The sequence below is a fragment of the Oryx dammah genome, unplaced genomic scaffold (assembly GCF_014754425.2).
Source record: "Oryx dammah isolate SB20612 unplaced genomic scaffold, SCBI_Odam_1.1 HiC_scaffold_29, whole genome shotgun sequence".
Lineage (NCBI taxonomy): Eukaryota > Metazoa > Chordata > Mammalia > Artiodactyla > Bovidae > Oryx > Oryx dammah.
The window spans coordinates 39,756,521-39,777,448 of record NW_024070213.1 but is presented as its reverse complement, the minus strand read 5'-3'; the positions used below and the strand labels follow the sequence as shown (position 1 = coordinate 39,777,448).

The window sequence follows — 20,928 nt, the reverse complement described above, 5'->3', positions numbered from 1 at the left end:
GCTGACTCATTGGAAAAGACCCTGATGCTGGGAAACACTGAGAGCAGGAATAAAAGGGGGTGACAGAATGAGATGGTTGGATTGCATCATTAACTCAATGGACATGAGTTCAGGCAAACTCTGGGTGATAGTGAAGGACAGGGAAACCTGGGGTGTTGGAGTCCATGCAATTGCAGAGTCAGACACAGCTTAGTGGCTGAACAACAGCAAACCATGTTGTATGTTATATCCCTGTGACTTTTTTTAGGAATTTTTTTTCCTCAAGAGAAATTCTGATCACATCGTGCTTATTCTAAGTTTCATTTTTTTTTTTTTTTTGCACTTGATTCTTGAACAATGCAGGAGTTAGAGGTGCTCACCCTCTGTGCAGTTAGAAATCTGTGTATAACTTCTAGTTGGCCCTCTGTGTACATGGTTTCTCCCTATCTGGATTTAATTAAACATGGATAGTGTAGAACTGTAGTATTAATTGTTGAAAAAAATCTGCATTTAAATGGATCCATATAGTTCAAACCCATTTTGTTGAAGGGTCAAGTATATTTCCAATTTGATTTATTAAAGAAAAACTCCATCCTAGTCATTTTAACTTAAAACATGGAAGTGACTGAGTCTATGTTTGGATTATTGCAGTTTTTTGATTGTGTACTCTTGTAGGACAACCTTCATCTAAGTGTAATCTTCAGTTAAAAGGAAAGGAGACATTTTGGTACTGCTCTAGGACCTTTTTTGGCCATTTAATCTCTCTGAGTTTAATAATTCTGAAAATGGTTTAAACTAGCAAGTTCTACTGTCTTTAAGAGTATCTTATTTAATGATTACACTTTACCAGCATTCAACTTTCTGTAAAAGTTACTTGATTTCTGTTTTTCTTTTTTCCTCTAGTGCATTCCACTCTTTGTTCAACTTGTTTTGGAGCGATTAACCCGAGGGGTCAAAACTAGTGAGCTTCGTACTATGTGTCTTCAGGTTGCAATTGCTGCCTTGTACTACAACCCTGATTTGCTGCTACATACTTTAGAACGAATTCAGTTGCCTCACAACCCTGGACCTGTAACTGTACAATTTATAAATCAGTGGATGAATGATACAGATTGTTTTCTTGGGTCTGTGTCTTTTTCATTTTACACTGCATTTCTGTTCTTGGAAAGTTGACTTGTAATATGCATGTAAAATAGAATATTGAAAGATAGTTTTTATATCTAAGAATTTTTTAATGTACTGTTAATATAATATTAAATTTTTAGAGAATTAAGAATGTGTTTCAGGAGTATAATCTAGTGGAAAACAACACAGACTCTGAAAATTAGGTTTATTACCCTTCCTCACTTGTTTTTGACTTATGTGTGTTGTTGTATGTCTTGGCAACAAGAATTGTCTACTTGGGTTCTTTGACATTAAGTGTCTGTAGGTAACAACATTCTAAATGGAGTCATGTTTCTAAGGAAAGTACTAGTCTGGTAAAAATATGAAAATCTCAAGGAAGCCTGTTCTCAAATGTGAAATCAGAGGATTGTTAGCATAGTCTTGGTCCTATCCTGGTAGGAGAGTTTGGCTTTGTGTGAAACACTCTCCTAGCTTTCTAACACAGGAAAAGTGAGATCCTAGGTCATAGTTATATACCCACCTCAGGTGACCTGACACATATAAGTGACCTTGTCGTGTTAGAATTTGAGAGACTGCTGATTAATTTAGAAATAACTAGTGTTCTTTCTACATCTTGCAAGATATCATTTAGAAAAATTTACTGAGGGGGATATTACCAAGTAGTGGGGAGATGGTGGAGGCTTGAATTAGGATGGTGGAAAAGGAATAGGGAACATACTTAAAAAGCTGCTATGTGTATTCTTATTTTTCTACATATAGGAGACTAGAATTTGTCCCAGATTTAGATTTCTTACTAATACTTTGAAAGGAAGAGCATACTTTAGGAAGAAATTGTACTTAGTTATATCTGACAAAGGTTTACAGAGTAGAGATTTAGTCATTCACAGTTATATAGTTTTTGTTGCTTAGTTGCTTAGTCATGTCCAACTCTTTTGCAACTCCATGGACTGTAGCCTGCCAGGCTCCTCTGTCCCTGGGATTTCCCAGACAAGAATATTGAAGTGGGTTGCCATTTCCTTCTCCAGGGGATCTTCCTGACCCAGGGGTTGAACCCACTTTTCCTGCATTGGCAGGCAGATTCTGTACCACTGAGCCACCAAGGAAGCCCAGTTATACAGTTAGTAGCATCTATAAGCAATTTTCCAAAAATAGAAGATGTCTCAGCAATTATATAGATTGGGCATGTGTGGATTGTGCTCCCTTGGATTCTTCAGAGCCCCACTCAATAATCATCTTTTGTACTGTAATCCATTTGACCCTTGACGTACACTACTAGGTAGAGGCTACATTAATGAGAAAGTCATCAGGTCAAGCACAGTACCTATTATAGTATACTACTTTGGCATTAGCAACTTGAATCAAGCAATGGAAATAATGAAGAATAACAGAAGCTATATTTGTTGTTAGGTTTGTTGTGTATTGAGGAGCACATGGTGTATATTGGAACTTTCTTGGTGGCTCAGACAGTAAAGAATCTGCCTGCAATATGGAAGACCGGCATTTGATCCCTGGATCAGGAAGTTCCCCTGGAAAAGGGAATGGCTACCCACTCCAGTATTCTTACCTGGAGAATCCCATGAACAGAGTAGCCTAGTGGGCTACAGTCCATGGGGTCTCAAAGAGTTGGACATGTTTGAGTGACTAACACTTTTTACTTTTTTTGTTGTATATTTTATTTTGAATTACTGCCATTAAATTTTTTTGTTCATGCCTGTGTGAATGTTACACTGATACAGTAATCTTTTCATTCTTAATATTTTTAGTTTTAAACAATTTAGAAGCATTCATGTAAAAATCTTTGTAATATATATTATGTATTTGCTAAATTGCTTCAGTTATGTCTGACTCTGTGCGACCCTATGGACTATAGCCTGCTAGGCTCCTCTGTTCATTGGATTCTCCAGGCAAGAATACTGGAAGGGGTTTCCATCCCCTCCTCCAGGTGATCTTCTGAACCAGGGACTGAACCCAGGTATCTTATGTCTCCTGCATTGGTAGGTGAGTTCTTTACCACTCGCTCCACCATTGGTCAAACTTTTTTTCCTTCAGAATTAAGTTTTCCTTATCTTGTTTTATTAGCACAGGACATTTAATAGATTTATTTGCAGCTATTAAGTTCAGCAGGGCTTTCCAGGTGGTGCAGTGGTAAAGAATCCACCTGCCCGTGCAGGAGGCACAGGAGACCTGGGTTCCATCTGGGGGTTGGGAAGATCCTCTGAATCAGGAAATGGCTACCCACTCCAGTATTCTTGGCTAGAACGTTCCATGGACAGAGGAGCCTGGCAGGCTACAGTCATGGGATCTAAAAGAATAGGGCATGGCTGAGTAACTGAGCATGCCCACATTAAGTTCAGCTTATTAGACGGTGAGATTTTTAGACTAGCTTTTGGCACCTGGGGGGTTAGTATACAGTATAGTGTATAGATATATACACTATATAGACTAGTGTATAGTCTATACCTTGTAGACCAGTGCAATGGATCAAAGTCTAAGGGACTTCAATCTTTTTCACTGGATAGGAATTTTATGCTGTTATATACAGGTATTCTTACTTAATAAAACTTGTTTTATCAAGGCCCAGTTGCAGCATTTGTATTAATCATAAATTGATATTACAGCAAGATTCATCATATCAATTGCAGGCTCCCATAGGTCTTTGGTGATGATAATTGGTTTGCAAAACTTGATTTACATAGGAATTCATATAGTACAAAATAGTTTTACCTCTGTGTAGCTCCAGTGAATGAACCTTAGAGCAGAACTTGGATGTTCCTTTTTGTAATTTCTTCAGAAATTTTTCTTATTTCTCATGTGCACACTTTTTTCCCTTTTATGATTTGTAGGCATCATGATCGGAAGATGTGTATAATAGGACTGAGTATCCTTTTGGAATTGCAAAATCGACCTCCTGCAGTAGATGCTGTGGTGGGACAGATTGTGCCCTCAATTCTTTTCCTTTTCCTTGGATTAAAGCAGGTCTGTGCTACCAGACAACTGGTAAACCGGGAAGATCACGCAAAAGCAGATAAAGCCAATATAGAAGAAAATGGTAAAGTGTTCTAATTGCAGTGAATGCTAGAACTGATTTTTTTGAGTATGTGTTTTCTTTGAGTTTTAGTCTATTTAGAAACATTAAATAGATTTACATTTCTTGGCCTGCTAGATGTGTAACAAATATTTTGAGTTTAATTGACTGAATTATAGTAGTCATACAATTTTGGTTTTATGATTTCAGTTGTCTAAAAATGTTAAACGAAAAATTCCAGAAATAAACAGTTCATAACTTTATTTATCTATTTCCCATTGAAGTATAGTTGATCTACAATATTATATTATTGGTTATACATTTAGGTCTTTAGTTTCAGATCTACAGCATATATAATGAACTATTTTTATAGATTACACTGTTTAAAGTTATTAACATATTCCCTGTGCTGTTCAATATATCCTTGTAGCTTATTTTTTTAAAACTTAATAGTTTGTACCTCTTAATCTCCTACTCTTGGCCCTCCACTTCCCTCTTCCTAATGGTTAACTACTAGTTATTTCTCTGTATCTGTGAGTCTGTTTATATTCATTTGTTTCTTTCATCTTTTATATTCCACATTTAAATGTAACATATAGAACTTGTCTTTCTCTGTTTGACTTACTTCATTAAGCATAATATCCTTTAGATCTATCCCATTTTGTTCCAAATGGCAAGATGTCATTCTTTGTTTATAGCTGAGTACTAATCCACTGTATATCTCACCACATCTTCATTATCCATTCATTTGTTGATGGACATTTGCATTGCTTCCTTATATTGGCTATTGTAAATAAGCTGCTGTGAACATTGAGGGGTGTGTGTATCTTTTTGAGTTATTTTTTAATATATGTATATATACCCAGGAGTGAAATTGCTGGATCATATTTTTAGTTTTTTGAAAAACTTTTCATACAGTTTTCCATAATGGTTGTACCAGTTTACATTCCCACCAACAGTATGCAAGTGTTCCCTTTTCTTTATATCCTTGCCAACGTTTGTTATTTGTTGATAGCCATTCTTACTGAGAGGGGTGAGATGATATCTCATTGTGATTTTGAGTTGCATTTCTCTAGTGATTAGCCATGTTGAATATCTTTTATGCATATTCAGGTCTTCTGCTCATTTTTTAATTAGGTCAGTCGGCTTTTTGACATTGAGTTGTATGAGCTATTTATATATTTTGAGTATTAACCCCTATCATATTATATCATTTCTTGTACTTATTGGTTGTCTTTTCATTTTATCAATGATTTTCTTTGATGCCCCAAAACTTTTAAGTTTAATCAGGTTCCATTTGTTTTTGTTTTTGTGTCCTTTGCTTTAGGAGACAGAACCCCCCAAATATTTCTGCAATTTATATCAAAGAGTGTTCTATTTTTCTGCTAGTTAGTTTTATGGTTTCTGGTTATACATTTAGGTCTTTAATCCATTTTGAGTTTATTTTTATCTATGATGTGAGAAAATGTTCTAATTTCATTCTTTTACATGTAGCTGTCCAGTTTTCCCAATATGCTTATTATTGAAGAAACTGATATTTTCCATTGTGTATTCTTGCTGCTTTTGTGGTAGGTGAATCAACTCCAAATCTAGAAGTCTATTTCTGGGCTTTTAATTCTTTCCCATTGATCTATGTGTCTGTTTTTGTGCCATTACCATACTGTTTTGATTACTGTAGCTTTATAGGATAGTCTGCAATTAAAGCACATGATACCTCCAACCCTGTTCTTTTTCATCAAGATTGCTTTGACAGTTCAGGGTTTTTTGTGGTTCCATATAAATTTTAGGACGATTTGTTCTAATTCTGTGGAGGGTGTCATGGGTATTTTGATAGGCATTAAATCTATGATTGCTTGGTAGTATGTTTAACAGTATTAACAGTATTAACTCTTCCAATCCATAAACACAGGATATCTTTCCATTTTTTGGTATTTTCTTCCATTCTGTCTTCAGTGTTTTATAATTTGTAGAATATAGGTCTTTTCACTTCCCTCAGTTAAGTTCATTCATAAGTATTTAATTTTCTTCAATACGATTTTAAATAGATTTGTTTTCTTGATTTCTCTTTCTTCAACTTTACTGAATTCATTTATTAGTTCTAAAAGCTTTTTGGTGGAGACTGTATGGTTTTCTATATATAGTATTATGGCATATGAAAATAGTGACAGTTTTACTTCCCTTCCAATTTGGATTCCTTTATTTCTTATTTCGTTTTCTTATCTGATTGCCATGGCTCACCTCCCAATAGTATGTTAAATAGAAGTGGCAAGAGTGGGCATCCTTACCTTGTTCCTGAATTTAGAGGAAAATCTTTCTGCTTTCACTGTAGCATATGATGTTAGCTGTGGGTTGGCCATAAACAGCCTTTATTATGTTGAGGGATGTTCTCTCTATACCTACTTCGATGGGAATTTTTGTCATGAATGGATGTTGAATTTTGTCAAGTGCTTTTTGGTAGGTATTATGATCATCATGTGATTTTATTCTTTTTTTATGTGGTGTATCACATTGATTGGTGGGTATTGAATCATCTTTGCATTCCTGGAATAAATCCCACTGGATTGTTGTGTATGATCCTTTTTATAAGTGTTGAATTTGGTTTGTTAATAATTCTGTTGAGGATTTTTGCATTGATATTCATCAGAAATATTAGCCTATAATTCTCTTTCTCTTTTTTTTGGTAGTGTCTTTGCTTTTGGTGGCCCCATGGAATGAGTTTGGGAGTGTTCTCCCTTCTTCAGCTTTTTGGAATAGTTTGAGGACAGGTATTAGCTTTTCTTTATACATTTGGAGGAATTTTCATGTTAAGCCATCCAGTCATGGACTTCTGTTTGCTGGGATTTTTTTTGATTATGAATTCAATATACTAGAGTGATCTCTTTATTCAGATTGTCTATTTCTTCCTTGTTCAATTTTGGAAGGCTGTATATCTCTAGAAATGTTTCCATTCCTTCTTGGTTGTTCAGTTTGTTGGCTTATAACTATTTGTAGCATTTACTTATGATTTTTTTGGTATCTCTGTGATATCAGTTGCAATTTCTTTTATTTCTTGTTTTATTTATTTGAGTCCTCTTTTTTTTTACCCCACTACAGGCTTATACATTTTGCTTATTTTTCAAAAAACAGTTCTTGATTTTTTCTACTATTTTTTTTTTTTTGGTCTATTTTATTTATTTCCCCTCTAAACTTTATTATTTCTTTCTTCTGACTTTGGGCCTTGTTTGTTCTTTTTTTATTCTTTTAGATGGTAGGTTAGGCTGTTTATTTGATATTTTTCTTGTTTCTTGAGGTAAACCTAAATTTTGCAGTGTTTGTAAATTTGGAAAGTTGTGTTTTTGTTTTCATTTGTCTCAAGGTATTTTCTGTTTTCTTTTATGATTTTTTTCATTCATCAATTGGTGTTTTAGTAGCATGTTGTTTAGTCTTCATGTGTTTATATTTTTCATTTTTCTACCTGTGATTGATTTCTAGTTTCATATTGTGGTCTGAAAAAATGCTTAATATAATTTCTATCCTTTTACATTTGGTGAGACTTATTTTGTGGCCTAGCATGTATTCTGTCCTGGAGAACGTTCCACATGCATTTGGAAAAAACTTGTATTCTGCCATTTTGGGATGTAATATCCTGTAGATATATGTTAAGTTCAACTGGTCTAGTGTTCACTTAGACACATTAGAAAAACCACCAAACTACGTTTCCGTCTGTGTGTGTCTTTAACCCTGAAATTAGTTTCTTTAAGCAATCAGAATTCTTTTTTTCCAGTATGTTGCACTCTAATTTCTTACGTTGGTCTCTCTTGGCTTATAATTATTAAGACTTGAGGGAAGATGTTTTAGTAATATCCAGACTTTCTTATTGAATTTCCTACTTAAGTGTATGACGATTAACCAACAAAGGTTTCTCTTGCTGTCTTGTTATTATCCTTTATATATAGTTTTTTTTTTTTGTGTGTGTGTGTGTGTATGTGGTAAAAACTATGGTTTCTTGCCTTATCCCTAAAATTATTTTGCAGCTTAATCCAAGTGCTTCAGTATGGTATGTTTTATAGAACTAGATTTAGATTAATAATGCCTGGTTTAAGTTTACTCCAGGTTTTTCCTCTTAGATTGATTTTTGCCCTGCATTTACTATCTTCCAGTTATTTACAGTATTGGCCTGTCTGGAACAGACTGGCCCTGAAAAATAGAAACTCAATCTATGGAGATACACAGTTCAGCTGTCTACTTTTTAACCCATGTGTAGCTGATTATTTTTCCTTAATATTTCTAAACTTTTCTGTTTCTGTTAGCAGAAATGACCTCTTCATTTGAGTATTTCCAAGCAATTGGTAATTATTAATATCTTAGTTAATTGTTAAGAGACTCACATTCTCAATGGGAGGTCATTGTTTAAAACACATGCACTGAGTACACAATCATTTTATGTCTTTTTTTTTTTACAAAAAAGGTTAATTTGGGAATCTGTGGCTAAATAGTATTTTTATGTTAATGGATATGAAGCTGCCATTGTTAAACAATAATAACAGTTCATCTAGATCACAGATTTAGAGATAGTTAGAAATTGTTTTAAATGAGGAAGATAAAGTCATTTTCAATTTAGCAAGCTATAGTAAAGGTAAGGTTTATTTTATTTTGCATAAAATATTTGGTAGTTTTTCCATTTCTAGAATGTCACTTTATAATTTTTGTTTTCATTTGGATTTATCTTTTGTCCTTATGTGATTTGATTACTTTTGAATGAATAATGGATTCACAGAAGAGATTTCAAGTGATGAAGAGGAGACTAATGTAACTGCTCAAGCAATGCAGTCAAATAATGGAAGAGGTGAAGATGAGGAGGAAGATGACGATGACTGGGATGAAGAAGTGTTGGAAGAAACTGCTCTTGAGGGATTCAGTACTCCGCTGGACCTTGACAATAGTGTGGATGAATATCAATTTTTTACACAAGCTTTGCTGAGTATGTTGTTACTCCCTGAATCGTCAGATATGTTTTTCATTTCCATCTTTTAGATGTTGTTTTGGGGTCTACCCCAAATTAGTTTGGAATTCCCTGTAAAAATTGTATTTATTTTTAATTATAGAAATCTCCAAACATACATAAAATGAGAGCAGATAGCATACTGTCAGGGTAAGATTGCAGGATATCCTCATAAAAGTAATTTAAGGCAAGAATATCTGTATATATTGTTCATCCTCTAGGTATAAACAAAGATTTTTACAGAATGGAGTATCTCACATATTTTGCTTAAAAATTGTGGCCATAAACTTATCAGCAATTCACAATCCCCTTGGGAAGGAATGGAGTCCATAAGAGAGTAAATTTTTAACTATATAAGCAATATACCAGTTTTGTACAGGAAAGGACACTAGAAATACAGTTAAAGTACTCATAAAAGATTGGAAGAAAATACTGTCATGTAAAATCCACAGATTACAGAAACCTTCTATAAATGAATAAGACCAATAACCTAGTATAAGAATGAGATATATAAATAGAAAACTTATATAATTAAAAATAAGTAATAAACCAATGAGAATATTTGGAAAATTATTATAAACAAGTTATAATGAAAAGAAATCCCACTTTATAGGTTGCTTGATAGTTACATTGTATTTCTATGGCAGTATCATAATTTAGCTTATTTCCACTGATGGACATACAGGATATTTCCAGTTTTTTGTTTCTTTGCTGTTGTAAAGAATATTAAATTGAACATCCTTGTTCAATTTGAACACCAACCCTAAAATATTGTTGTTAATACTAACAAGGTAGTGATAGCCTAATATACTGACATTATGTAGTATGCCAATGTATTGTTTATTACAAATACCATTAATGAATCACCTCTGTGTTTTATTGAAATTTAGCAGGAACAAGAGGTAGAGAGTCCAGGGAATGATATTCCAAAACATGTGGAAGATAAAGAGCATAAAGGTGGAAATTGGAATGCAGAGGGTGTGCTCTAAGGCAGTTGCTACTGGACCTGGGTGTCCACCATAAGCAACAAAGAAGCTCTTTGGTCTTGGGTGGGATATCAGGATGTGTATTTTGAAAAAGCTCCTCAAGAGATAGGCAACCAACTTTGGCTCAGTCAGCATATAGGGGCCACTGCTTAAGTCTCTGTGAAGTGTTAAAATTGTACCAAATTGTACCAGCCTTGGATTCTGGACTGAGGTTGTCTTTATCCCATTGCCCATTAGAGTGTTGTTGAATGTTTTTGTATAAAGAGGTGATCTTGGGGATGTGGTAGTTTCTTTCAGGGGTATTATCTATTGATAATGTCCAAAAAGAACTGAAGTGGGCTAGACTTGGGAACCAAGTGTTAGGAAATTGCTTTATGTAAGTAAAGCCCTTGAGAGAAAGGGTGGCATTTGATGAAAAAAAAGCATATAGGTGAAAACCATCAAGAAAGAAGCACAGAATTGGATGTGAAGAGGGTATGATAGTGGTTGACTAGGAGACTGATAGAACTAGTGATGGAAATGGGGAGATCCAAAGAGAGTTTGAGAGGTAAAATGTTAACTTTGGTTATAGTTGTGCTGAATTTCAGGTGACCTATCCAATGTAAAAGTCCAGGAAGTTTAGTGAACAGTTTTACCTAAAGGTACAAATTCGAGTTTTTGGTGTAGATGCAGGTAGCATGTGGCATGTGCCGGCAGCATGAGAATTCCTGAGGAAAATGATAACGAGTGAGTAAAGTGTTTCCCATGATCTGGATTTTAGGGAGCTTTCATAGTTAGTGAAACCCCAAGAAGTGGAGGAGATGGCAAAGGAGGCAGAGAACTAGGCAAGGGAGAGATTTGTGGTGTTCCAACCCTTCTACAAGGGGCTTCCCTCATGGCCCAGCTGGTAAAGAATCCACCTGCAATGCGAAGACCTGGGTTCGATCCTTGGGTTGGGAAGATCCCCTGGAGAAGTGAAAGGCTACCCACACCAGTATTCTGGCCTGGAGAATTCCATGGACTATGTATAGTCCATGAGGTCGCAAAGAGTCGGGCATGACTGGGCGACTTTCACTTCACTTCAGCCTTCCTTTGTAGCCCCACATAAGTTGAGTACTAAAGTGAGTACTCCAGGAGTCATCCTTTGTTGGAATAAGTTTTATCACCTATTGTCTGTTATCATTTTATTGTAATTTGGTTATATCATTAGTTATTATCTGAAATAATAATTGTCACTGGACTCCCTTATCATTCCTTCTCCCCTGAAACACCCCTGCATTACAACAGCTGTGCAGAATCGGGATGCTGCATGGTATCAACTGCTGATGGCACCGCTCAGTGAGGATCAGAGGAGGGCGCTGCAGGAGGTGTACACATTGGCCGAGCACCGGAGGACAGTGGCAGGTCAGCCAGCATGATTTTTTGATCAGAGCGCATGTGTTGGTAGTTAGCCTTTATTTTTACCAGCCTCTAAAATTTGTTTTTAGAGGCCAACCTTTCAAGATAATAAAAAATTATCATTATTTTATGATCTTTTTAATCACTTACGATAGCTTTGCAAAACACTCTTTGTTAATAACTGTCTTTAGTAGTGTTCTTATTCACACCTTTATCCTATTTTGGAGCCAAAGGTAAGACATAAAGGTGGGATGAATCTTGCTGAAGGAGAGTTAACCAGTTGGGTCACCCACCTAACCATCTAAACAGTGAATCAAAGGCATTTTATGAGTTCCTATAAGGACCTTATATTTCTAGAAATGAAATACTGTCCATTTCTTTTTGTTGGGCTTTATGTAGAAGTTGGTGATTCTTGTTGATTTTCAGTTTTTGAGATGGAGAAATTATTTTACGCAGATATTATTATGGCCACTTCTGGAGAAGTAATGGAAGATTTTGTAATTACAGAAGTATTTTAGTGGAAGACAATATGGAATAGGAATCTAGAGTTTAGAGCCCAGCTTCTTCTGCATGGACTTTAGACTTTAGTCCTGTCCAGATTCTGTGTTGCCTCTCCTGATGGGAGAAGTGAGTGTGCCCTTTTAGGGGTAGACACTATGACTTTGAGCCTTGTTATTATATTGCTCAGTTTTAGCAAACAGTTTTTCCAAAATAGGAATTATAATTGCAGTCATCCCTCAGTATCTTCAGAGGGGATTGGTTCCTAGGCTCCCCTCAAATACCAAAATCCTAGGATGCTCAAGTTCCTTGTTAAAATGGTGTGGTACAGTGGGCCCTCTATATCCTGTGTATCTGTGGGTTACACATCCCCAGACACCTGGACGATGGTACTTACTGACATGGGTTTGTTAAAGGCTAGTGTTCAATTGGGCAGAATAATTAATACCACGACTCACATTCCTTCACAGTGCTAACTCTAAAGAATCTAGCTCCTTTGAGGATATTTCCAACTTTGTTACCTTAGATACTCTTCTCTTCTCCCTGCTTTCTCTTGCAAATTCTAGAGGCAAAGAAGAAGATTGAACAACAGGGAGGCTTCACCTTTGAAAACAAAGGAGTCCTCTCTGCATTTAATTTTGGGACTATGCCTACCAACAACTGAAAGAAGGAACATCAACTGACTAAACATCATTGTTATATTGAAAGTCAGAGGAAGGAGAGGGTCAGCAGAGCTGGGGAGGGGCTGCTGTTTGTGCCGCCTGCTGTGCCAGTTACTGCTTGGCATCCAGCAGCACCTTTCCCTGCCCCTGTGTCCCCTTTGATCTTTCTCACCCTGAAATATATATTTTAAGCAGCTACTGTAATGTATGGAGTTAAAGAAAAACAAAATCATAGGACTGAAAAGGACAAAGCATATGCTCCAAAGGATGAACGACCAAGGTGGATTTAGAGGATTGGATGGAATTGCACGTCTCAGGTTTTGCCATGCAGAATCAATGGATTTATGCGAATAACAGTGCCTTCTGTTGTACATGAATTATCTGAAAAAAAATTTTTTTGGAGTGTGTTGCAATTTTTTTTAAAGCATAAAACATATTTCTAGATAAATGTAAACCTTGGCTATATGTTGATTTATTCTGTATTTTACTATGTGAATTTCCTGTTAGACAGTTAGCTACAAGTCACTCTGGTTTCAAAATCATCACTGCTCCCCTTGACCCCCTGCTGCTGGGGGCTTTCTTCAGGGGTCGTACAATATGCACTGGCTCTGGTTTTTCATAATGTGTTTTTTTCCTAAAGATGTGGCTTTCCTAAGAAGTGTCTTATTCTCTCTTCTGTCATATTTTTCAGCCCTGAAAGGGGTAGTATTTCTTTCGAATCAGTCTATATGAGTATTGATTTCATTCATAACCTGGTAAGTTCAGGACTCAAAAATTTCTTGGCAGCAAGTGGCAGGGACTCCTTAGTCACTGGAATTAACAATAAGTCCGAGTATTTTCTGAATCATGTACTTAATTATGCAGTTAATTGATAATTATGCTAAAGCACATTGAACTTCTAAGAGAGAGGTGCTGCATAAGTATGCTGTCTTTCTGGATGGGGGTTTGCATTGTCAATAACTTATCATTCCAGCTGTGTTGGACCTGGGTCCAAAACATTTTGTAACAGTATTTTTTATCTAGGAAAAAGACCCAAGTAAATCTAACATCTTGCTTTCTCACACATCTGACTTGTCTCCTATCTAATCTGAACTGAATCTGTTTTTATTTTAGCTCAGATTGGCTTCTTCTATTTTTCAGGGGTCGGGATATTGGTCACTGCACTCTTACATTGTAATGATGCAAGATAGCCCATGAGAAATATTACAGATATAGGCTACAGCTGTTTTTCTGAACTGATTCAGTGCCAGAACATGGGTCATAGTGTTTTCATTCTGTAAAGTGAAAATGGATTTTCAGAACTTAATATATTTCTGGATATGATACAGTTATCCTTTTTTATGAAATGTTTGCAGCTTATATTTTCCATCAGTGACTGGAGGAATTTCCTCCAGGTGCTTTCTAGATTACCATCCCTTGTTAATATGAACTCTTTTTAGAATTTTAGGTTATTTAAGTAGATTTTACAGAAGTAGCCCAAGAAGCCATGAGTTTCAGTTAAATGATCCCCTGCTTTCCTCTGCCCTATTCTTCCCAAGGCACTGATGCTGAGTGTGCCAACTGGGAGTTAGAAGAGAAAGATGGCATTGGGGGAAATTGTTAACATCTTAAGCTTTGAATCTCTTCTTATTCTCCTTATGTCCCAAATGATTTAATTTTAACATAATATGCCTTCACACTGGATTGTAAAAGGCATGTGATTTTATTTTTGTGATGTATTGTCTCCTGCAGTATTAAAGGGAAAGAAGTGTTAATGTGTATCATCCTATCTTGTTTTTGAAGCCAGGGTAGTTGTACAATTTTGTTACCAGCAGTGCTAACCTGAATGTGATCTGATAACCTTGGAAGTGCAGGAACTCATATGAATGTAAAATAAAATGTGGGCTTATTGCCAGGATCCTGAACTCCTCTGTGTGAAATATTTTCTGAAACACCCATCAGGATGTTTTCCTGACTCCTGGGGACCTGAAGGAAGGTGGGCATAGGTTGGGGAGGATAACAAGGGCTCATCAGAAACAGCTAAAGAGTGGGGAGTGTTTGGGGACAAGAGCCCATCTTATAAACCAAGGTGTCCAAATGAGAACTGCAGATGCTCTGAAAAAGCAAGACCATTCAACCACATTAGGACCCCGAAGAAAAGGAAAAGATGCCTGTGGTGGAGCCATTTTCTGGTGTATATGTGCATGCTTAGTCATGTCTGACTCTTTGCAATGCCGTGGACTGTCGCCCAGGTTCCTCTGTCCATGGGATTTTTCAGGCAAGAATACTGGAGTGAGTTACCATTTCCTCCTCTAGGGGATCTTTCTGACTCAGGGATCAAACCCAAGTCTCTTGTGTCTCCTGCATTGGCAGGTGGATACTTTGCCACTGTGCCACCTGGGAAGCCCCAGTTTCTTGATGGGTGGCCAAATTAGGAGCAGTTGAAACAGTGGAATGGTAAGTGCTGGCCTTTTGATTCTCAAATATTTACCTAGCATGACAGTAAACTTTTCCTCCCTACCTTTGATTTATGTTAAGACTGCACTGAACCAGTAAATTGTTAATCTGTGAAGATTACAAAGAAAGAAAACAAATTAGGTTATTTGTTTAATATAGTGAGAGTCCAGTTTTCTGTTCAACAGTGGAGGTTGAAAATTGCAGTACATTTATGGAGGAAATCAAAGGAAACTTCTCCATGTGATCAGAGGCTGCCAGTTTTGTGTGTGTGTGCGTGTACGCACGCACGTTTCATCTGTTAAAAAAAATCAGTTCAGATAAGCCTTAAATGGAAATCTGTCCTGCTCCTGTTTCACTCTCTCCAATGAGATCAGTGTACAAGTGGGTTGGAAACATCTCAGGCAGTCCATTGTGTGACTAAGACCACAAAGTCAGTGAATGAAGGGTTGGGCTGTATTTTTAAGAAGAAGCACAAACAGCAGTGCAGCCATGGCCAGTTCTGTAGCCAGGAGAGAGGTTGTGTATGCAGTGGTGGGTTGAGTGGCAGGAGAGTCTGGGGCAGACAGCAGTGCTGGCAGAGAGAAGAGAGGGCTGTGTTGTGAGAGGGTCTGCAAGACTCATCCATCAAGGGGGAAGGTGAGTGAAGGCAAATGCTCCCTGCAGAGCACCTGAGAGGAAGTTCACCTTGGAGATCATCCAGTTTGAAAAAAAGATTCAAGCAGTCTGTGGATGCCTCTCAAGAGCTAAGAATCAGAGGCTTCACAAAGGGTCTGGAATATACCTGGAGCTAAGAGTAATTCAGGCAGGAGTGACCTTAGCGTGCGTGCTTAGTTGCTAAATTGTGTCCAACTCTTTGTGATCCCATGGACTGTAGCCCACCAGGCTCTCTGTCCATGGAATTTTCAGGCAAAAATATTGGAGTGGGTTGCCACTTCCTATTCCAGGGATCTTCCTGACCTGGGGTTCTAACCTGCATCTCTTGAGTCTCCTGCGTTGGCAGGCGGATTCTTTACCAGCTGAGCCACTGGAGAAGTCCATCACTGGTACCAAGTCCCCACAAAGAAGACTAATAGCTAGACTGGAGAATTCAGGGGGACTTGAAACATCCCACCTCACATTGAATCATCTCTGTGCCTGGCTGCAGTGCAACAAATATTTATTTGTCATACCTCTCAGCTTCTTGGATCTTATTTCTTTGACCAGAGATTGAACCCAGGCCATGTCAGTGAAAGCACCATGTCCTAACCACTGGACCACCAGTGAATTCTCAAGCAATTATTTAAATAAGTTTAATAATTTGATCTCCCTTTTAACCTAGTACTGTTTACGTGTTCACTCAATATTTATTTGGTGAAGTTGGGGAGAAATTTTTTATTAATAGATATTGTATACAAATATTTTCAAAATAAGAGACTTCTATACATTTATTACACACAGTTTTCCAAGCCAGGTAACCCAATATTGTTCCAATATTGGTTATTCCCAATAACCAAAACTACAAACTCAATTTCTCAATATTTAGCTTCCTGCAGCTGCTGATATAAGACAACCCTCAGCTCAGTTCAGTTCAGTTCAGTCACTCAGTCGTGTCCAACTCTTAGCGACCCCATGAATTGCAGCACGCCAGGCCTCCCTGTCCATCACCAACTCCCAGAGTTCACTCAGACTCACGTCCATTGAGTCAGTGATGCCATCCAGCCATCTTATCTTCTGTTGTCCCCTTCTTCTCCTGCCCCCAATCCCTCCCAGCATCAAAGTCTTTTCCAGTGAGTCAACTCTTCTAATGAGGTGGCCAAAGTACTGGAGTTTCAGCTTTAACATCAGTCCTTCCAAAGAAATCCCAGGGCTGATCTCCTTCAGAATGGACTGGTTGGATCTCCTTGCAGTCCAAGGAACTCTCAAGAGTCTTCTCCAACACCACAGTTCAAAAGCATCAATTCTTCGGTGCTCAGTTTTCTTCACAGTCCAACTCTCACATCCATACATGACCACAGGAAAAACCATAGCCTTGACTAGACGGACCTTAGTCGGCAAAGTGATGTCTCTGCTTTTGAATATGCTATCTAGGTTGCTCATAACTTTTCTTCCAAGGAGCAAGTGTCTTTTAATTTCATGGCTGCAATCACCAAAATTAGGGGCATTTTCCACATAAAACAGTGTTTGACATCAGTAGGTACCAGCAGAAAGGGTTTATCTTTTCTACTTTGGTGGGAACAAGAAAACTGGTTTTCATTTCACTAGTTGGTAAATGAGGAGCTGTATTTGGAAACCGTCATCAGCTGGTGCCATTTCCTGGGCGTCCCAGTGAGGTCAGCCCTCCCGACAGCGGGAGTTCCAGGACGCACCCTCTGGCCAGCCCCTTCGTGGGGTTGTGGTTGGGCACTTTCACCAGAGATTCCCTGAGGCAGTGACAAGTTAAATAAGCAGATTGTTTACTCTATCAACATGCCAGCGTCTGACAAGCCTTCATCCTTTCCTTCCAATCAAGTTTTGATGAATATGGTACAGCCCAGACTTTGGATCTAGAGAGTTGTGTGACTCCAGATGGAGTCTACTTGCTGTGGTAGCCAGATTCCACGATGGCCCACAACGAGCTTTGATAGCTCTTGGGTTGCTCCCTCTCAGATGGTTCTACAGTTAAGCTGTGAGAGCTATAGCATGTAGAAGTTATGGTGTGTCACTTCCAAGATTAGGTTATAAAAGTCTGTGGCTTACATCTTGGGTGTGTTTTCTCTCTCCCTCTCCCCATGTGCTCTGGTGGGAGCCATGTCGTGAGTAGCCCTATGGTGAGGACCATATGGTGAGGAGCTGAATGAAGCCTGCCAGGAGACACAGGCGTGAATTAGGAAGTAGATCCTTCAAGCTTGTCAAGCGATCACAGGCCTGGCTGACAGCTTGACTGTGATAACCTTATGAGGGACCCTAAATCATAAGCATCCAACCAAGCCACTCCTAGATTCCTGATTCTCAGACACTGAGACAATAAATGACTGTTGATTTTAGCTGTTAAGTTTGGTGATATTTTGTTATGCTGCTGCTGCTGCTGCTACTAAGTCACTTCAGTCGTGTCCGACTCTGTGCAACCCCATAAACGGCAGCCTACCAGGCTCCGTCCCTGGGATTCTCCAGGCAAGAACACGAGTGGGTTGCTATTTCCTTCTCCAATGCATGAAAGTGAAAAGTGAAAGTGAAGCCGCTCAGTTGGGCCTGACCCTCAGCGACCCCATGGACTGCAGCCTTCCCTCTGTCCATAGGATTTTCCAGGCAAGAGTACTGGAGTCAGGTGCCATTGCCTTCTCTGTGTTATGCTGCTATAAATAACTAATACACTTCACAAAAACTCTCCTATACTTTCTACTATGAATAAATAATACACCTTGGATTGCCAGGAAATAGAATGCTGACATCTGATATGAGGCAGCACTAAATATTTCCCAAGATTTCTCCCCACCCCAAGATTCTACAATAGTTTGAAACTGAAGACTGACTATAATAACTGAATTTTCCTAAAATAATCTAGATTTTCTACTTTCAAACTGAACTGTATCTACAAGCAGATATGACAGAACCTGCCCATTAGATTCAGTTTACATCTTGTTTATGGATGTTAGGCGTTTGTTCTCAAGTATTATCATTTACTTTAATTTTTAGTCAGCTTTATTGTTTAACATGTGAAACTTTCTATAAATAAAAAGGCATGGTGCAGTTTATAGGCTATGTTTTTATTGTCATGAAGTATCATTTGAAACCATGACCGAATTAATTTTTTTTTGTATTCAGATATTATCTTGAGTTACACTGACCCCGTGGGTCAGCTGTACAAACTCATGCAGTCCAGGTAGTTTGTCAGCAGATCACTAACGTGCGTGATGATCTTGCATTGCTGTAAAGCTACTTCTCAGTCTCTTTCAAAAAGATTCACAAGTTTAGATGTGTGTCTCTGCCCTTGGGCTCTATTTTTACTGTGTCTTGTTTATATTCAACTTGGAAATTTGATTTTGAGAGACATCTGTGTTTAGAATTGACTGTGGGGCTTAAACACTAGAACAGAATTGCTCTTGTGATATAATAACACAGGCATTTGCCTCCCTAGGTCTTTTGTTGAGCTGTCACTTGCTGATGGTTATTTGGTGACATTGTTATTTTATTCTGCCTTGTGGAGAACCACTAAATTAGGGTAATGGATTATGCTGTCAATCAAGTTTGACAGACCCTCTATGAGAAATTGTAATGGAATGAAAGCAACATGGTCCAGTTGTCCTGTGATTAGCAGTGCACCTTAATAATTGAAGTAGCCCTTCAGTTACTGAATGCTGTAAAGTGCATTTCGGTATGGTGGATCTAGCTTCCCACTGCATGCTTCTATAAGATTATGTGTGGTACTCAAGGCAGTTTTAAACCTGTGACTCTTTCAAAACAAAGTTTAGACATGATGTTTAAAAGCATTTGATTATATGTACATATATATATATATAATATGTGTGTGTGTGTATGTATGTAAATGTCATTGGAGTGACATTTATGGCATAACAATGTATTGAGGAAAGACTTTTCCTCTGCTCTCTTAGGTTCAGTAACTGTGGTCTTGAGAATTAACCTAAGAAAAGAAAACAGAAAAAATACAGTTTTTTATTCATATTCATGTGCATAAGATTTCACAGAAGCAAAACTCAAAGAAGTGGTTAGAAATTTAGAATAACTTCTAAAAGTCAACAAACAAGAATATGGGAGTGAGCTGGACCATATGGCCAGCTTCTGCTTTGCCCACGCACACTGGACAAGCAAGTGACAGGCCGTCAAACCATCCACCTTCAGCCTGGGGCCACCTTCATTCTCTATCACCAATACCAGGCAGTGAAAGGGTGACTTTTCTTGTTCCTAGAATTCTAAAAGCTATTTTTGCCCACACAAATTTCTTTCTTTTTCTCTTTCTTTTCTTTTTTGGGTCATGCTGAGTGGCTTGAAGGATATCAGTTCCCCGACCAGGGATTGAACTCAGGTCACGGCAGTGGGAATCTGGAGTCCCAACCACTAGGCCACCAACACCCACCCCCCTGTCCCCCCCGCCCACACACAAATTTCTTGGTACTCTGTAAAACACTCTAGAATTCTTGATGCTTGGTACAGATTTTCTTGCCTTTAGAAAAAACATTTATGGGCCAATATTCTGTATAATGGTCATTGACTACTTTTGGCACACTTTTATGCCTCATCTTTCTTCCCCTCTGGCTTCTAATTTTTCTTTAGATTCTTTTTCATTTCACTGTACTCTTATCTGAAAATTTAGTTTGTATTAGGAAACCTGGGAAGTCTATATGCCAAGTTCATTAAATACCTACTAGGGTTTTAGAGGGGAGAAGGCAATGGCACCCCACTCCAGTACTCTTGCCTGGAAAATCCCATGGACGGAGGCGCCTGGAAGGCTGCAGTCCATGGGGTCGCTGAGGGTCAGATACGACTGAGAGACTTCACTTTCACTTTTCGCTTTCATGCACTGGAGAAAGAAATGGCAACCCACTCCAGTGTTCTTGCCTGGAGAATCCCAGGGACGGGGGAGCCTGATGGGCTGCTGTCTCTGGGGTCGCACAGAGTTGGACACGACTGAAGTGACTTAGCAGCAGCAGCAGCAGCAGCAGCAGCAGGGTTTTAGAGATGGAGTGATTTTTCAGGCTGGTTCACACTGAATTTTTTTTTTTTTTTTTTTTGCCATGCCTCATGGTATGGGATCTCAGTTCCCCTACCAGGGATTGACCTTGAGCCCCAGCAGTGAACCCAGGCCCCTCCCTCTTAGACCTCCCCCCTTTCCATCCCATCCATCTAAGTTAATCACAGAGCACTGAGTTGAGCTCCCTGTGCTAT

At 38.1% G+C, this 20,928-nt stretch overlaps 1 protein-coding gene across 2 annotated transcripts in view; it reads left to right on the top strand.

The window, feature by feature from the left end:
* The window catches only part of LOC120858527 (importin-8-like), a 67,605-nt gene extending 53,068 nt beyond the window's left edge, over window positions 1–14,537 (top strand). Inside the window, exons 21-25 of one of the 2 annotated variants that reach the window (XM_040234632.1) lie at window positions 883–1,103; window positions 3,948–4,153; window positions 8,886–9,089; window positions 11,363–11,479; window positions 12,538–14,537. In XM_040234632.1, the coding sequence (XP_040090566.1) occupies window positions 883–1,103; window positions 3,948–4,153; window positions 8,886–9,089; window positions 11,363–11,479; window positions 12,538–12,635 (846 nt within the window). In that variant the 3' untranslated portion in view covers window positions 12,636–14,537. The remainder of the gene's footprint in view (window positions 1–882; window positions 1,104–3,947; window positions 4,154–8,885; window positions 9,090–11,362; window positions 11,480–12,537) is intronic. The other variant, XM_040234633.1, reaches the window with a different exon arrangement.
* The last annotated feature ends 6,391 nt before the right edge of the window (window positions 14,538–20,928 follow it).